Source organism: Macaca fascicularis, chromosome 11, assembly GCF_037993035.2.
Source record: "Macaca fascicularis isolate 582-1 chromosome 11, T2T-MFA8v1.1".
NCBI classification, from domain to species: Eukaryota; Metazoa; Chordata; class Mammalia; order Primates; family Cercopithecidae; genus Macaca; species Macaca fascicularis.
The window spans coordinates 62,087,633-62,103,461 of NC_088385.1; the positions used below are offsets into that span (position 1 = coordinate 62,087,633).

The following is a 15,829-nucleotide window of genomic DNA, read 5'->3' on the forward strand; positions in this document are numbered from 1 at the left end:
AGTATTTTTATTTTCTTTCTCAAGTAGCCAATTATACCTTCACAACTTATGAAAAAGCATCCTCTCTTCACCTATTTGAAATGCTAACTTTATCAAATATTAGTTTTGTAAGTTTTTTGGGTGTATGAATAGCAATCAATGTATCTATTGATAGATCCATCATGTATAATCTATCTACCATCTATTTGTAAAATTTTGAAAACTTTTACCTTATTCATCTTCATTTCTCATTCTTTTTCAGTATCTTCTTTTCTTTCACGACATCACCTACTTTTAATGCAATCTTTATGAAAATAAAATTGGTTATTTATTTCATTATTCAACTTCTTTAAATTATTTTTCTTTTTTTATAATGAAGTATGAATTATCTTAGAATAAACCAAAATCCTTTAATGGTTATTTCGTGTCATATGAATATCCACTTATTTCAGCACTGTTAGCTGATATAAAAACTAAAAATTTATTTAAACAGTCATAGATAATAATATCATATATCCAGTAAATCAGCAGAATAGGATTCCATAAGACAAAAAGCAAACAAATAAAACAAATTTAAACCAAAAACCAACAATAATAAAGAACAATGAAGGCAAAAAGCAATTCTTTGAGGTGGTAAATATAATTGATATAGCTCTAGTTAGAATGATCAGGGAAAAATGAAAAGGAACAAATTACTAATTTTAGAATTGAGAAAGATGGCATTACTACATATCCTACAGATATTAAAATAATGTTGATACTATGAACAACTTTATGCCAAATAATAGACAATTTAGATGAAATAGACAAAATCCTTGAAAAACACTAACTGCCAAAGGTCACCCAAAAAGAAATACATAAGTTGAATAGTCTTATATCTGTTTAAGTAATTGATTTGTATTTTAAAAGCTTCACATAGGAAAAAAAAGATCTAGGACTGAATAGCTTTCCTGGTGAGTTATGCAACAAATTTTTTAAAATATCAATTATATACAAATTCTTCTAAAAACTTGAAGAGGAGAAAATATTTTCCAATTCATCTTCAGGCAGTGTTACTCTGACACCAAAAATGGACAAACACATTAAAAAATACAACCACAGTTAATATTCCTCATAAGTATACATACAAAAATTCTAAAAACCAACCAAAATGTATTTAATAATATTACTATATAAAATGGTAATATATAATGAACAAAGTGAGTTTTAGCTCAAGAATAAAAATAATGTTTAGTTTAACATTAGGAAAAAACTAATGCAATTTACTGTGTGTTAGAAAAAACTAAAAATTTATTTAAACATAGATAAATAATTTGATAAAATTCAATATTTATTGCTAAGAAAAACTCCAAGCAAGCTAGGCCTAAAAGGGAACTGCTGCAATTTGATGAAGGGTGACCAAATAATCTACAGCTAACACTGAAGCCAAAAAACTGAATGTGGCCAGGCATGGTGCCTCATGCCTGCAATCCCAGCACTTTGGAAAGCCAAGACAGGAGGACTGCTTGAGCCCAGGAGTTTGAGACCAGTCTGGGCAACATAGAGAGATTCCCATCTCTACAAATAATAAAAACCAAATTAACCTGGCATGGTAGCATGCTCCTGTGGTCTCAGCTACTTGGGAGGCTGAGGTAGGAGGATCACTTTAGTCCAGGAAGTCGAGGCTTCAGTGAGCGAAGCCATGATCACAGTACTGCACTCCACTGTGGGTGACAAAGAGAACGTATCTTAAAATACAAAACAAAACAAAAAACCTGATAGCTTTCCCACTAAGATCAGGAAAAAGACAAGGATATTCACTCTCCTCATTTCTATTCAACTTGATACTGGGAGTTCTAGTCACTGAAATAAGTCTAGAAAAATAAATAAAAGATAGCCAGATTGAAAAATAAGAAATAAAACTATCTTTTGTGCAGACAGCATCATCATGAAAGTAGAAAATCCAATGAAATCTACAAAAATTGTACTAGATTTAGTAAATGAGTATAGAGAGTTTATAAGATATAGTATCAATCCAAAAATTAATCATATTCCTGCATACTCTAAATTTTAAAAAAAAGTCAAATACCATCTTAAATTTTAAAACCCTACATATTTAGAGACAAATTTGACAAAAGATGTGTATGATGTGTACACTGAAAACTATACAACATTGTCAATATAAATTAAGAAGATCTTTAAAAATGAAGAGATACAGTGTGTTCATGGGTCAAAATGCTGAATATTCTTCCGTTGTCTATTCTTCTGAAATTGATATATAGGTTCAATGCAATATCAAATCAAAACTCCTGGGGCTTTTTTTTTTGGAGAAGTTGACAAATTGATTCTTTTTTTTTTTTTTTCTTGAAGTCTGTTTATTTTTTTCAAAAGGAGAAAATAAAAAATGAGTCCTTATGCGCCCATTATCCCATCTCACTAATTATCAACTTATGTTCCATCTTGTTTTCTATCTCTATTCACAACATCCTGCTCACATAATTTTGAATAAAATACCAGACATAGTTTTGGTATCATTAAATATAAACAATCAAGTGTGTAAGTTTTTCATAATTATTTTTTAAATTAAACTGGAATTCAAATAAGGTAATATATTGCAATTTGGTTGATTTGGTTCTTGGACTTATGAATTACCTTTTTATCTCTTTTTTTGTTAATGCAGTTTATTTCTGGAAGAAATGGAATCATTTGACTTGTAGAGTTCCCATAGTTTGTATTTTATTTTTTACAACCCTATTGTGTTCAATATGTCCATCTGTCCCTGCTTTTGCCTATTATTTGTTAGTTCTAGAGGTATGATCAGATTCAAATTCTATTTCTTTAAGAATACTTCTCGGGGGGGCGGAGCAAGATGGCCGAATAGGAACAGCTCCAGTCTCCAACTCCCAGCGCGAGCGACACAGAAGACCCATGATTTCTGCATTTTCAACTGAGGTACTGGGTTCATCTCACTAGGGAGTGCCGGACAATTGGTGCTGGTCAGCTGCTGCAGCCCGACCAGTGAGAGCTGAAGCAGGGCGAGGCATCGCCTCACCTGGGAAGCGCAAGGGGGAAGGGTATCCCTTTTCCTAGCCAGGGGAACTGAGACACACAACACCTGGAAAATTGGGTAACTCCCACCCCAATACTGCGCTTTAAGCTAACGGGCACACCAGGAGATTATATCCCACACCTGGTCGGGAGGGTCCCATGCCCACGGAGCCTCCCTCATTGCTAGCACAGCAGTCTGTGATCTACTGGCAAGGCAGCAGCGAGGCTGGGGGAGGGGCGCCCACCATTGCTGAGGCTTAAGTAGGTAAACAAAGCTGCTGGGAAGCTCGAACTGGGTGGAGCTCACAGCAGCTCAAGGAAACCTGCCTGTCTCTGCAGACTCCACCTCTGGGGACAGGGCACAGTAAACAATAACAAACGCAGCAGAAACCCCTGCAGATGAAAACGACTCTGTCTGACAGCTTTGAAGAGAGCAGTGGATCTCCCAACATGGAAGTTGAGAGCTGAGAAGGGACAGACTGCCTGCTCAAGTGGGTCCCTGACCCCTGAGTAGCCTAACTGGGAGACATCCCCCACTAGGGGCAGTCTGACACCCCACACCTCACAGGGTGGAGTACACCCCTGAGAGGAAGCTTCCAAAGCAAGAATCAGACAGGTACACTCGCTGTTCAGCAATATTCTATCTTCTGCAGCCTCTGCTGCTGATACCCAGGCAAACAGGGTCTGGAGTGGACCTCAAGCAATCTCCAACAGACACACAGCTGAGGGTCCTGACTGTTAGAAGGAAAACTATCAAACAGGAAGGACACCTACACCAAATCCCCATCAGTACGTCACCATCATCAAAGACCAGAGGCAGATAAAACCACAAAGATGGGGAAAAAGCAGGGCAGAAAAGCTGGAAATTCAAAAAATAAGAGCACATCTCCCCCGGCAAAGGAGCGCAGCTCATCGCCAGCAACAGATCAAAGCTGGACGGAGAATGACTTTGACGAGATAAGAGAAGAAGGCTTCAGTCCATCAAACTTCTCAGAGCTAAAGGAGGAATTACGTACCCAGCGCAAAGAAACTAACAATCTTGAAAAAAAAGTGGAAGAATTGATGGCTAGAGTAATTAATGCAGAGAAGGTCATAAACGAAATGAAAGAGATGAAAACCATGACACGAGAAATACGTGACAAATGCACAAGCTTCAGTAACCGACTCGATCAACTGGAAGAAAGAGTATCAGCGATTGAGGATCAAATGAATGAAATGAAGCGAGAAGAGAAACCAAAAGAAAAAAGAAGAAAAAGAAATGAACAAAGCCTGCAAGAAGTATGGGATTATGTAAAAAGACCAAATCTACATCTGATTGGGGTGCCTGAAAGTGAGGGGGAAGATGGAACCAAGTTGGAAAACACTCTTCAGGATATCATCCAGGAGAACTTCCCCAACCTAGTAGGGCAGGCCAACATTCAAATCCAGGAAATACAGAGAACGCCACAAAGATACTCCTTGAGAAGAGCAACTCCAAGACACATAATTGCCAGATTCACCAAAGTTGAAATGAAGGAAAAAATCTTAAGGGCAGCCAGAGAGAAGGGTTGGGTCACCCACAAAGGGAAGCCCATCAGACTAACAGCAGATCTCTTGGCAGAAACTCTCCAAGCCAGAAGAGAGTGGGGGCCAATATTCAACATTCTTAAAGAAAAGAATTTTAAACCCAGAATTTCATATCCAGCCAAACTAAGTTTCATAAGTGAAGGAGAAATAAAATCCTTTACAGATAAGCAAATGCTTAGAGATTTTGTCACCACTAGGCCTGCCTTACAAGAGACCCTGAAGGAAGCACTCAACATGGAAAGGAACAACCGGTACCAGCCATTGCAAAAACATGCCAAAATGTAAAGACCATCGAGGCCAGGAAGAAACTGCATCAACTAACGAGCAAAATAACCAGTTAATATCATAATGGCAGGATCAAGGTGACACATAACAATATTAACCTTAAATGTAAATGGACTAAATGCTCCAATTAAAAGACACAGACTGGCAAACTGGATAAAGAGTCAAGACCCATCAGTCTGCTGTATTCAGGAGACCCATCTCACACGTAGAGACATACATAGGCTCAAAATAAAGGGATGGAGGAAGATTTACCAAGCAAATGGAGAACAAAAAAAAGCAGGGGTTGCAATCCTAGTCTCTGATAAAACAGACTTTAAACCATCAAAGATCAAAAGAGACAAAGAAGGCCATTACATAATGGTAAAGGGATCAATTCAACAGGAAGAGCTAACTATCCTAAATATATATGCACCCAATACAGGAGCACCCAGATTCATAAAGCAAGTCCTTAGAGACTTACAAAGAGACTTAGACTCCCATACAGTAATAATGGGAGACTTCAACACTCCACTGTCAACATTAGCCAGATCAACGAGACAGAAAGTTAACAAGGATATCCAGGAATTGAACTCATCTCTGCAGCAAGCAGACCTAATAGACATCTAGAGAACTCTCCACCCCAAATCAACAGAATATACATTCTTCTCAGCACCACATCGCACTTACTCCAAAATTGACCACATAATTGGAAGTAAAGCACTCCTCAGCAAATGTACAAGAACAGAAATTATAACAAACTGTCTCTCAGACCACAGTGCAATCAAACTAGAACTCAGGACTAAGAAACTCAATCAAAACCGCTCAACTACATGGAAACTGAGCAACCTGCTCCTGAAAGACTACTGGGTACATAACGAAATGAAGGCAGAAATAAAGATGTTCTTTGAAACCAATGAGAACAAAGATACAACATACCAGAATCTCTGGGACACATTTAAAGCAGTGTGTAGAGGGAAATTTATAGCACTAAATGCCCACAAGAGAAAGCAGGAAAGATCTAAAATTGACACTCTAACATCGCAATTAAAAGAACTAGAGAAGCAAGAGCAAACACATTCGAAAGCTAGCAGAAGGCAAGAAATAACTAAAATCAGAGCAGAACTGAAGGAGAAGGAGACACAAAAAACCCTCCAAAAAATCAATGAATCCAGGAGTTGGTTTTTTGAAAAGATCAACAAAATTGACAGACCACTAGCAAGACTAATAAAGAAGAAAAGAGAGAAGAATCAAATCGACGCAATTAAAAATGATAAAGGGGATATCACCACTGACCCCACAGAAATACAAACTACCATCAGAGAATACTATAAACACCTCTATGCAAATAAACTTGAAAATCTAGAAGAAATGGATAATTTCCTGGACACTTACACTCTTCCAAGACCAAACCAGGAAGAATTTGAATCCCTGAATAGACCAATAGCAGGCTCTGAAATTGAGGCAATAATTAATAGCCTACCAACCAAAAAAAGTCCAGGACCAGATGGATTCACAGCTGAATTCTACCAGAGGTACAAGGAGGAGCTGGTACCATTCCTTCTGAAACTATTCCAATCAATAGAAAAAGAGGGAATCCTCCCTAACTCATTTTATGAGGCCAACATCATCCTGATACCAAAGCCTGGCAGAGACACAACAAAAAAAGAGAATTTTAGACCAATATCCCTGATGAACATCGATGCAAAAATCCTCAATAAAATACTGGCAAACCAGATTCAGCAACACATCAAAAAGCTTATCCACCATGATCGAGTGGGCTTCATCCCTGGGATGCAAGGCTGGTTCAACATTCGCAAATCAATAAACATAATCCAGCATATAAACAGAACCAAAGACAAGAACCACATGATTATCTCAATAGATGCAGAAAAGGCTTTTGACAAAATTCAACAGCCCTTCATGCTAAAAATGCTCAATAAATTCGGTATTGATGGAATGTACCTCAAAATAATAAGAGCTATTTATGACAAACCCACAGCCAATATCATACTGAATGGGCAAAAACTGGAAAAATTCCCTTTGAAAAATGGCACAAGACAGGGATGCCCTCTCTCACCACTCCTATTCAACATAGTGTTGGAAGTTCTGGCTAGGGCAATCAGGCAAGAGAAAGAAATCAAGGGTATTCAGTTAGGAAAAAAAGAAGCCAAATTGTCCCTGTTTGCAGATGACATGATTGTATATTTAGAAAACCCCATTGACTCAGCCCAAAATCTCCTTAAGCTGATAAGCAACTTCAGAAAAGTCTCAGGATACAAAATTAATGTGCAAAAATCACAAGCATTCTTATACACCAGTAACAGACAAACAGAGAGCCAAATCATGAATGAACTTTCATTCACAATTGCTCCAAAGAGAATAAAATACCTAGGAATCCAACTTACAAGGGATGTAAAGGACCTCTTCAAGGAGAACTACAAACCACTGCTCAGTGAAATCAAAGAGGACACAAACAAATGGAAGAACATACCATGCTCATGGATAGGAAGAATCAATATCGTGAAAATGGCCATACTGCCCAAGGTTATTTATAGATTCAATGCCATCCCCATCAAGCTACCAATGAGTTTCTTCACAGAATTGGAAAAAACTGCTTTAAAGTTCATATGGAACCAAAAAAGAGCCCGCATCTCCAAGACAATCCTAAGTCAAAAGAACAAAGCTGGAGGCATCACGCTACCTGACTTCAAACTATACTATAAGGCTACAGTAACCAAAACAGCATGGTACTGGTACCAAAACAGAGATATACACCAATGGAACAGAACAGAGTCCTCAGAAATAATACCACACATCTACAGCCATCTGATCTTTGACAAACCTGAGAGAAACAAGAAATGGGGAAAAGATTCCCTATTTAATAAATGGTGTTGGGAAAATTGGCTAGCCATAAGTAGAAAGCTGAAACTGGATCCTTTCCTTACTCCTTATATGAAAATTAATTCAAGATGGATTAGAGACTTAAATGTTAGACCTAATACCATAAAAATCCTAGAGGAAAACCTAGGTAGTACCATTCAGGACATAGGCATGGGCAAAGACTTCATGTCTAAAACACCAAAAGCAACGGCAGCAAAAGCCAAAATTGACAAGTGGGATCTCATTAAACTAAAGAGCTTCTGCACAGCAAAAGAAACTACCATCAGAGTGAACAGGCAACCTACAGAATGGGAGAAAATTTTTGCAATCTACTCATCTGACAAAGGGCTAATATCCAGAACCTACAAAGAACTCAAACAAATTGACAAGAAAAAAACAAACAACCCCATCAAAAAGTGGGCAAAGGATATGAACAGACATTTCTCAAAAGAAGACATTCATACAGCCAACAGACACATGAAAAAATGCTCATCATCACTGGCCATCAGAGAAATGCAAATCAAAACCACAATGAGATACCATCTCACACCAGTTAGAATGGCGATCATTAAAAAGTCAGGAAACAACAGGTGCTGGAGAGGATGTGGAGAAATAGGAACACTTTTACACTGTTGGTGGGATTGTAAACTAGTTCAACCATTATGGAAAACAGTATGGCGATTCCTCAAGGATCTAGAACTAGATGTACCGTATGACCCAGCCATCCCATTACTGGGTATATACCGAAAGGATTATAAACCATGCTGCTATAAAGACACATGCACACGTATGTTTATTGCAGCACTATTCACAATAGCAAAGACTTGGAATCAACCCAAAAGTCCATCAGTGACAGACTGGATTAAGAAAATGTGGCACATATACACCATGGAATACTATGCAGCCATCAAAAAGGATGAGTTTGTGTCCTTTGTAGGGACATGGATGCAGCTGGAAACCATCATTCTCAGCAAACTATCACAAGAACAGAAAACCAAACACCGCATGTTCTCACTCATAGGTGGGAACTGAACAATGAGATCACTTGCACTTGGGAAGGGGAACATCACACACCGGGGCCTGTCATGGAGAGGGGGGAGGGGGGAGGGATTGCATTGGGAGTTATACCTGATGTAAATGACGAGTTGTTGGGTGCTGACGAGTTGATGGGTGCAGCACACCAACATGGCACAAGTATACATATGTAACAAACCTGCACGTTATGCACATGTACCCTAGAACTCAAAGTATAATAATAAAAAATAAATAAATAAATAAATAAATTTAAAAAAAAAAAAGAATACTTCTCTAGTGATGTCGTGTTCTTCCATTGGGAGGCATAAAATATCTAGTGATCTCTTAATTTAATTTTACTATTATTTGTAGTGATGTTAACAGCTGCTAATAATCTTCACCCTCATCTATCAGTTACTTAAAGGTTGCAAAATTATGACTTTCTGTTATTCATTTTTCGTTTTTTTCTTTTTACCTAGAATATTCCTATAAAGAGGAATGTTTTCTAGTCAACTAGTTGACAAATTTTAGGACTAGTTGGTACAGAAAAAGCAGGGTAAATTTGTAGTTTCTATTCCTTTATATTTCATTTTAATTTTTATTAAACTGACATATAATAATTGTACATATTTATGATGTACATAGTGATGTTTTTATACATATAATTTATAGTGATCAAGTCAGTGCAGTCAGCATATCCATCATCTCAAATATTGATCATTGATTCTTAAATTCATATGGAAATGTGCAAAAGACCTGGAATTGTCAAACATCTTTGGAAGAATATAATAAAGTTGGAACATTAAAACTATCTGATTTTAATACTTGGAATAATGGTACAATGTAGCATTGCCCTAGTTTAAACAAGTAGATCAATGAAACAAAATAGAGTATAGAAATACAGCACACCTATTATGTATAGATAACTGATTTTTTGACAAATATTCAAAGACAAAGTAGTTAAGAAGGAAGAAATTTGTTTTTATTTTTGTTTTCCCAAGGAATTGTTCTGATGTATTTCGTGTTTAAGAGTAATAGGTATGGACTGTTTTTAAACTCTGAATTCCTATAGTAGACCTGATGCTTTCTTAAGAATGGATGACGGTGAGCATTTTTTTTTTTCATGTCTAAACATTAGTAACTAGACATTTGGATTTTTTTCGATGACATTTGTTTTGAGTCATGTTTCATGGTCCTTGGAGAGGGCTTTGTTTAATACCTTTTAGAGCTTGGTTACAAAGACAATATACACGACCAATCCTTTTTACTCATTTTGAGTATAGTCTTTATATTAACACGATTCACGGGCTTAGATATTCAAATTATCCTGCACCTGCATGTCGCAAACCAAATGCAATACTATTGATTTTTTCCAAATTTATAAAAAGCACACTTTTAAAAATAATTAAACCGATTACCCTTGCATACCCAATATCCTACCAGTACACAATTGAAACCTCATTTTAAATTTGAATTTGTTTGGCAATATTCAAACCTGCTGTACACTTGTTTTGAGTTTCTTTTTTTTTTTTTTTTTTTAGTGAAAGTAACAGAAAGGTTTTTTTTGTTTGTTTGAAAAAACTAGCCCAGTGGATTTTCTCACGTTGCCTTATGAGTGAGAACAATTAATGTTTTGTTGCATATTGCCCGGATTTTAAAAACAGACTGTATAGATTGTTATATGTATAAATAAACTTTTTGAACAGCAGTCTCTAAGGAATTTTTTCTCTATTTTCTTTTGTTTTGTAGTTTCAATAGATTCCCTTGTGTATTTACTGAGCAAAAAGATAAATCTGTAACTCTAGCCTAATTAGAATAATGAGATACATGACATTTCTCTACTTAAAATCTGTTCTTTTTCCTAGGCTTTCATCTTTGGTGTAACGAGTCTAGTTAAGTATTAATGAAAACTTTTAGAAATTTAACCAGACTGTAGAGAATGATAGAGATGCATTAGAATTTTTTGTGTGTGTGTCTGAGATGTGTAGTTAATATGAACTTAAGTAAAAGTAGAAAATATTTAAACAAAATATTCTCTCATTTTATCTCTACATGGATTCTTCTGAAGAAAACTTGGTATTTAATATCTCTTTAATATTGGAACAATCAATTTAGTTAGCCTTTGCATTCTACCATGTACCATAATATAAAAACAAATCCAATATACCCTGCGTAAGGTAAGAGCCTTTTTAACTTATCTTTTCATGCAACCAAAGTTAGGGCAAAACTTTGGAAATCCATGTCAGGGAATTAAATTTGCCCTTAAATTGTCCTATTTCCTTTATTCCTTCTGACGAAGAAGTAAAACTTTCTAATATATATATTATATATTATTATACATATTTATATATATAACAAATTCCTAATATATATTTCTATTATATAGAAGAAATTTTTACTTCATTTATGTTTTCATAATTTTACCTCATATATATGTTATATATAATGTAATAGAATGCATTTTTTAAATGTACGAATAAGTCTAATTTTTTTTTCTTCAGCTTTTATTTTAAGTTCTGGGGTACATGTGCAGAATGTGCAGGTTTGTTACTGTAATTCATTTTTTAATCTATCTCTATGAGCTTGTAGTTGCATTGAATGAATCATAGAGGGAAATTAGAAAGCAGCTATTTCCATGTTGAGAAAATCTACAAACACATTTACATCCAGTTTAAGATTAAAGACAGCTATTTTGTTTAACAAAGCCCAGATTTTGATCAGTAGAACAATGATGAAATTTTTAAAAAGTCTTCACTATTATATTTAGTCTACCACATCATACAAATTTCACAGATAATACATGAAAAAGGTAAATTTATATTTATTACATTATATGTAATAATATGTAGTTATATGTAAAATATGTATTATAACACATATACACATAAACTACCTGTAGATCTTGTTATACTAGAAAAGCAGTGGCTAATGAAAAACCCAAGAGATAACAAAAATAGAAATATTTTGATGTTGCAAGTACTATTATGCATGCATTAACTTACTATTTATGAAAGACACACAAATTAAGATTACTAGAGAGCAATCACTGTTTAAAACAAAGATTCTAGGGATTCATTAATTAAAAACAAAGGTTTTATAGGGATTCAGTAATTTTAAAATGAATATATATAAATAAAAGAATATTAAGCTTTGTAGAAAAGCAGAGAAATATTTAAATATTTTAATCAAAAAGAAAAGGTAACTTCATGATATTTGATTTTTTTATTATAGCCTGTATGTTATAAAAGGAAGCCAGAAAATGGAAAAAACGCCCTTTTGAATATTGTCTGGGAATTCTGAAAATTGGCTAAGACGAAGCAGCCTTTCTTTAGCAAAAATAATTAACTAAAAATAAATTATAATCAGTTACTATGGAATATAACTGCAATACTAGTCAGTAAGAAGACCTGCAACTAGTACTTAAAATCATTTTGCATTTAAAATAAAACAATATATAGCTTCTTACTGTATTTACAAAAGAAAGAAATATGAAACCATTATAAACAGATTAAAGAAAAATGGAAGATAAAACATAGAAAGACCAATTTTAGTTTTTCTGTTTGATATACTTCAGTCATATAGAATTGAGGCACTGAGGCACTGTTAATGACTTACCGGAAAAGTGGTGAATCTAAAGGCAATTGATAAAGTACAAATAGGCACCTAAGTGGAGCTACAAAAACTGTAGGAATGTAAACACAAAAACTAAGTAAATAAAATATAAAATTGAACTTGATGATGGATAAATATATATCAATGAATAAATATGAAATGGAATGTGATGATGAATAAGAGAATCTCTTAAGTAACAAGTCACTTGAAGTGTTAGCTAAATTCAGAAATTTCAAACTACTATTTAAACTGCCTTTTGGGATAAAGCGCTTGAAAGATGAATCAAAAGTTAACGCTAACCGAAGTATGAAACTTACTTCAAATGAGTGAAAAGTTTTCAGTAACGTGGCAAGTAGGACTTATTTAACTCTGGACAAGAGAAGAATCTTTTAACATTCTTATAAACATGACTGATGAATTGGTGGATGTGTTCATTTTTATGAAATCTAAGTTGACTTGTGAAAATATTTGTGCATGGGTAACTTTCTAAATATGAAACTTTCTAGGGCTGAGAATGAAGTAATGTATTTTCTTACTTGTGATATTAGTTTTTATTTTCTGCAGATTTCACAGGACAAAAGAAAAATGAAGAACCAATCAATGGACATAGTGTTCACTCTGCTTGGACTGACAAATGACCCTCTACTACAGATTGTGATTTTTCTGTTTCTATTTTGTAATTATATCCTGAGCCTGATGGGGAACTTAACCATCATTCTCCTCACCCTGCTGGATCCACGGCTCAAGACTCCAATGTATTTCTTCCTCCAAAATTTCTCCTTCTTAGAAATTTCATTCACAACTGTTTGCATTCCACGATTCTTGACAAGCATTCTGACTGGAGACAAGACAATTTCCTACAATGCTTGTGCAACTCAATTATTCTTCTTCCTTTTATTAGGAGTTACTGAGTTTTACCTCCTGGCTGCCATGTCCTATGATCGCTACATTGCCATCTGCAAACCACTGCATTATCCAATCATTATGAGCAGCAAAGTGTGCTACGAACTTGTATTCATCTCTTGGGTAACTGGATTCCTAATCATCTTTCCCCCTTTGGTCTTGGGACTCAAGCTGGATTTCTGTGCTTCCAAAACTATTGATCACTTCTTATGTGACACTTCTCCTATTCTACAGATTTCTTGCTCAGATACACGTTTTATAGAATTAATGGCTTTTATCTTAGCTGTGCTGACACTCATCATCACGTTGTTGTTAGTGATCTTCTCCTACACATACATCATCAAAACCATTCTAAAATTCCCTTCTGTTCAACAGCAAACCAAGGCTTTATCCACTTGTTCTTCACACATGATTGTTGTCTCTATTACTTATGGGAGTTGTATCTTTACGTATATGAAACCATCAGCAAAAGAAAGGGTGACTTTGACTAAAGGAGTAGCTGTGCTCAATACCTCTGTTGCCCCTTTACTCAATCCCTTCATTTATACTCTAAGGAACCAGCAGGTGAAAGAAGCTCTCAAGGATATGCTTCAAAGATTTTGTTATTTTCTAAACAAGACAAAATTTGGATATAAATAATATACTGTTGGAACATGAATGGGAAAATTGAATGCAGTCTTCAATAAATTACCTTAGTTCAGAGTTATTCCATTTCTCCACTTGAATAGTATCGTATTAGGTTTACTGCATCTCTGTGTTCTCTGCAGCTCTCTTGTTCTTTCTGAGTAGATCTTCCTACTCTCTAGTGATAAACTACCTTCTTCAATCTAAAATATTAAATTTCCTCTATGCCTAGAAATAGCTCTTCCATAAATAATAGTTTTATGTACTGAATGTTTTGTACCCGTGAACATTGCTAGATATACTGAGACAATTACTTCAACATGTGTGTTAATTGCTAAGCATCGTATCTGCTCTTAAGTATCTTGCATTCCTAAAACAGTCAAAAACACAGAATCTGATAATTATTATATTATGTAATTGATGTTGCGATAAAAACGAGGTAGAAAACCTGATTAATTTTAAAGATCAAAGTAGCCACTCAAGAAATCATTGCTTATGATGGACCTTGAAAGATGAAGAAAAAAATGAAAGGTTCCAGGATGCTGTAATCAGAGTATAAAATAGGCAAATAAATTAGTCTACTGTAGAAGATTCACCTGGAGAGTTTCAATGATTAAGAATATTAGTAAACATTTTTGGTTGTTTTGGGGGATAAAAATAATTTAATTTGGCCAGGTGCAGTGGCTCATGCCTGTAATCCCAGCACTTTGGGAGGCTGAGGTGGGTGGATCTTCTGAGGTCAGGAGTTTGAGACCAGCCTGATACGGTGAAACTTTGTCTCTACTGAAAAAGACAAAACTTAGCCGGTGTTGTGGCATATGCCTGTAATCCCAGCTATTCGGTGGCTGAGGCATGAAAATCACTTGAACTAGTCATTCTCCATCTCCCACCTCTAATCCCATCTGTCACCGGATTGAGGTATTCGCTGGTGTTCTTTCAGTCACTATAGACTTGTTTTGTCTTTTCTGGAATTTCTTAATATATTTTATATAATATATATATGTATATTTAAGACAATGTCTCAGAGGCTGGAGTGGAGTGGCATAATCATGGGTCACTACAGCCTCAAACTCTTGAGCTCAAGCAATCCGCCCACCTCAACGTCCCAAGTAGCTGGGACTACAGGTGCACACCACCACACACAGCTAATTTTTAAATTTTTGTAGAGATGAGGTCTTGCTGTTTCCCAGGTTGGTCTTAAATTCCTGAGCTCAAGCAATCCTCCTGCCTCTGCCTCTCAAAGTGTTGGCATTATAAGCATGAACCATGGTACCCAGCCTGGAATTTCTTATTAAAGAGGGCATACTGTGTGAACTTTATGTATGGCTGCTTTTGCTCAGCATAATATTTTTTGAGTTTCATTCATGCTATTGCATGCATTCATAGTTCATTCCTTTTTGTTGATAGAATTTCGCAGAATATCTAGTGTCCTTTTGTGACAGCCAGCATTTTCTCCTTTATCCCATACTTTGGTATTTTTATTCTCTGAGGAATATCTTCACATAACTGAACCATTTAGTTTGATCAGTGTGAAAACTGATTATATTCCATACTCTGAATTGCCAATCCCTGAAGCCTCTATCCTCCTATAATGTCTTTTAGAAATAAGCTGATCCAACAAATGGGAGTTAGTTGGAAGGAATTTTTGCCCTATATCTTGGTGACTCTACTTCTCAATCCTATCCTCTGAGGCAGTGGAGCTTCAAAAATTGTCTCTAAAGGGACAAAAAAAAGAAAACGGATACACATGGAGGATCTCAGTTCCTCATTTTGTTGCTCATTTTAGTGGCCCATTTCTACCTAAATTAACTTACACTCTTTTTTATGCAGCAGGCTCCAAGACTCAACCTTCTTTTGAAGAGTGGAAGGGAAGCAAAAGTCTGAGAACCAGAGATGAAGGTTGAGGAAACTAGAACTAGAGATTTCAGCTCAAAGCCCTACAGAGAATGATTCAGGAAAG

The 15,829-nt window shown here is 35.6% G+C and overlaps 1 protein-coding gene across 1 annotated transcript; it reads left to right on the forward strand.

Annotated features, from left to right (window-relative positions):
* The first annotated feature begins 12,927 nt into the window (after positions 1–12,927).
* On the forward strand, positions 12,928–13,884 carry LOC102123259 (olfactory receptor 6C6-like). Its single transcript, XM_015431899.3, has one exon. It carries the CDS (start codon positions 12,928–12,930, stop codon positions 13,882–13,884), a length of 957 nt encoding a protein of 318 aa, XP_015287385.3.
* Positions 13,885–15,829: the final 1,945 nt, after the last annotated feature.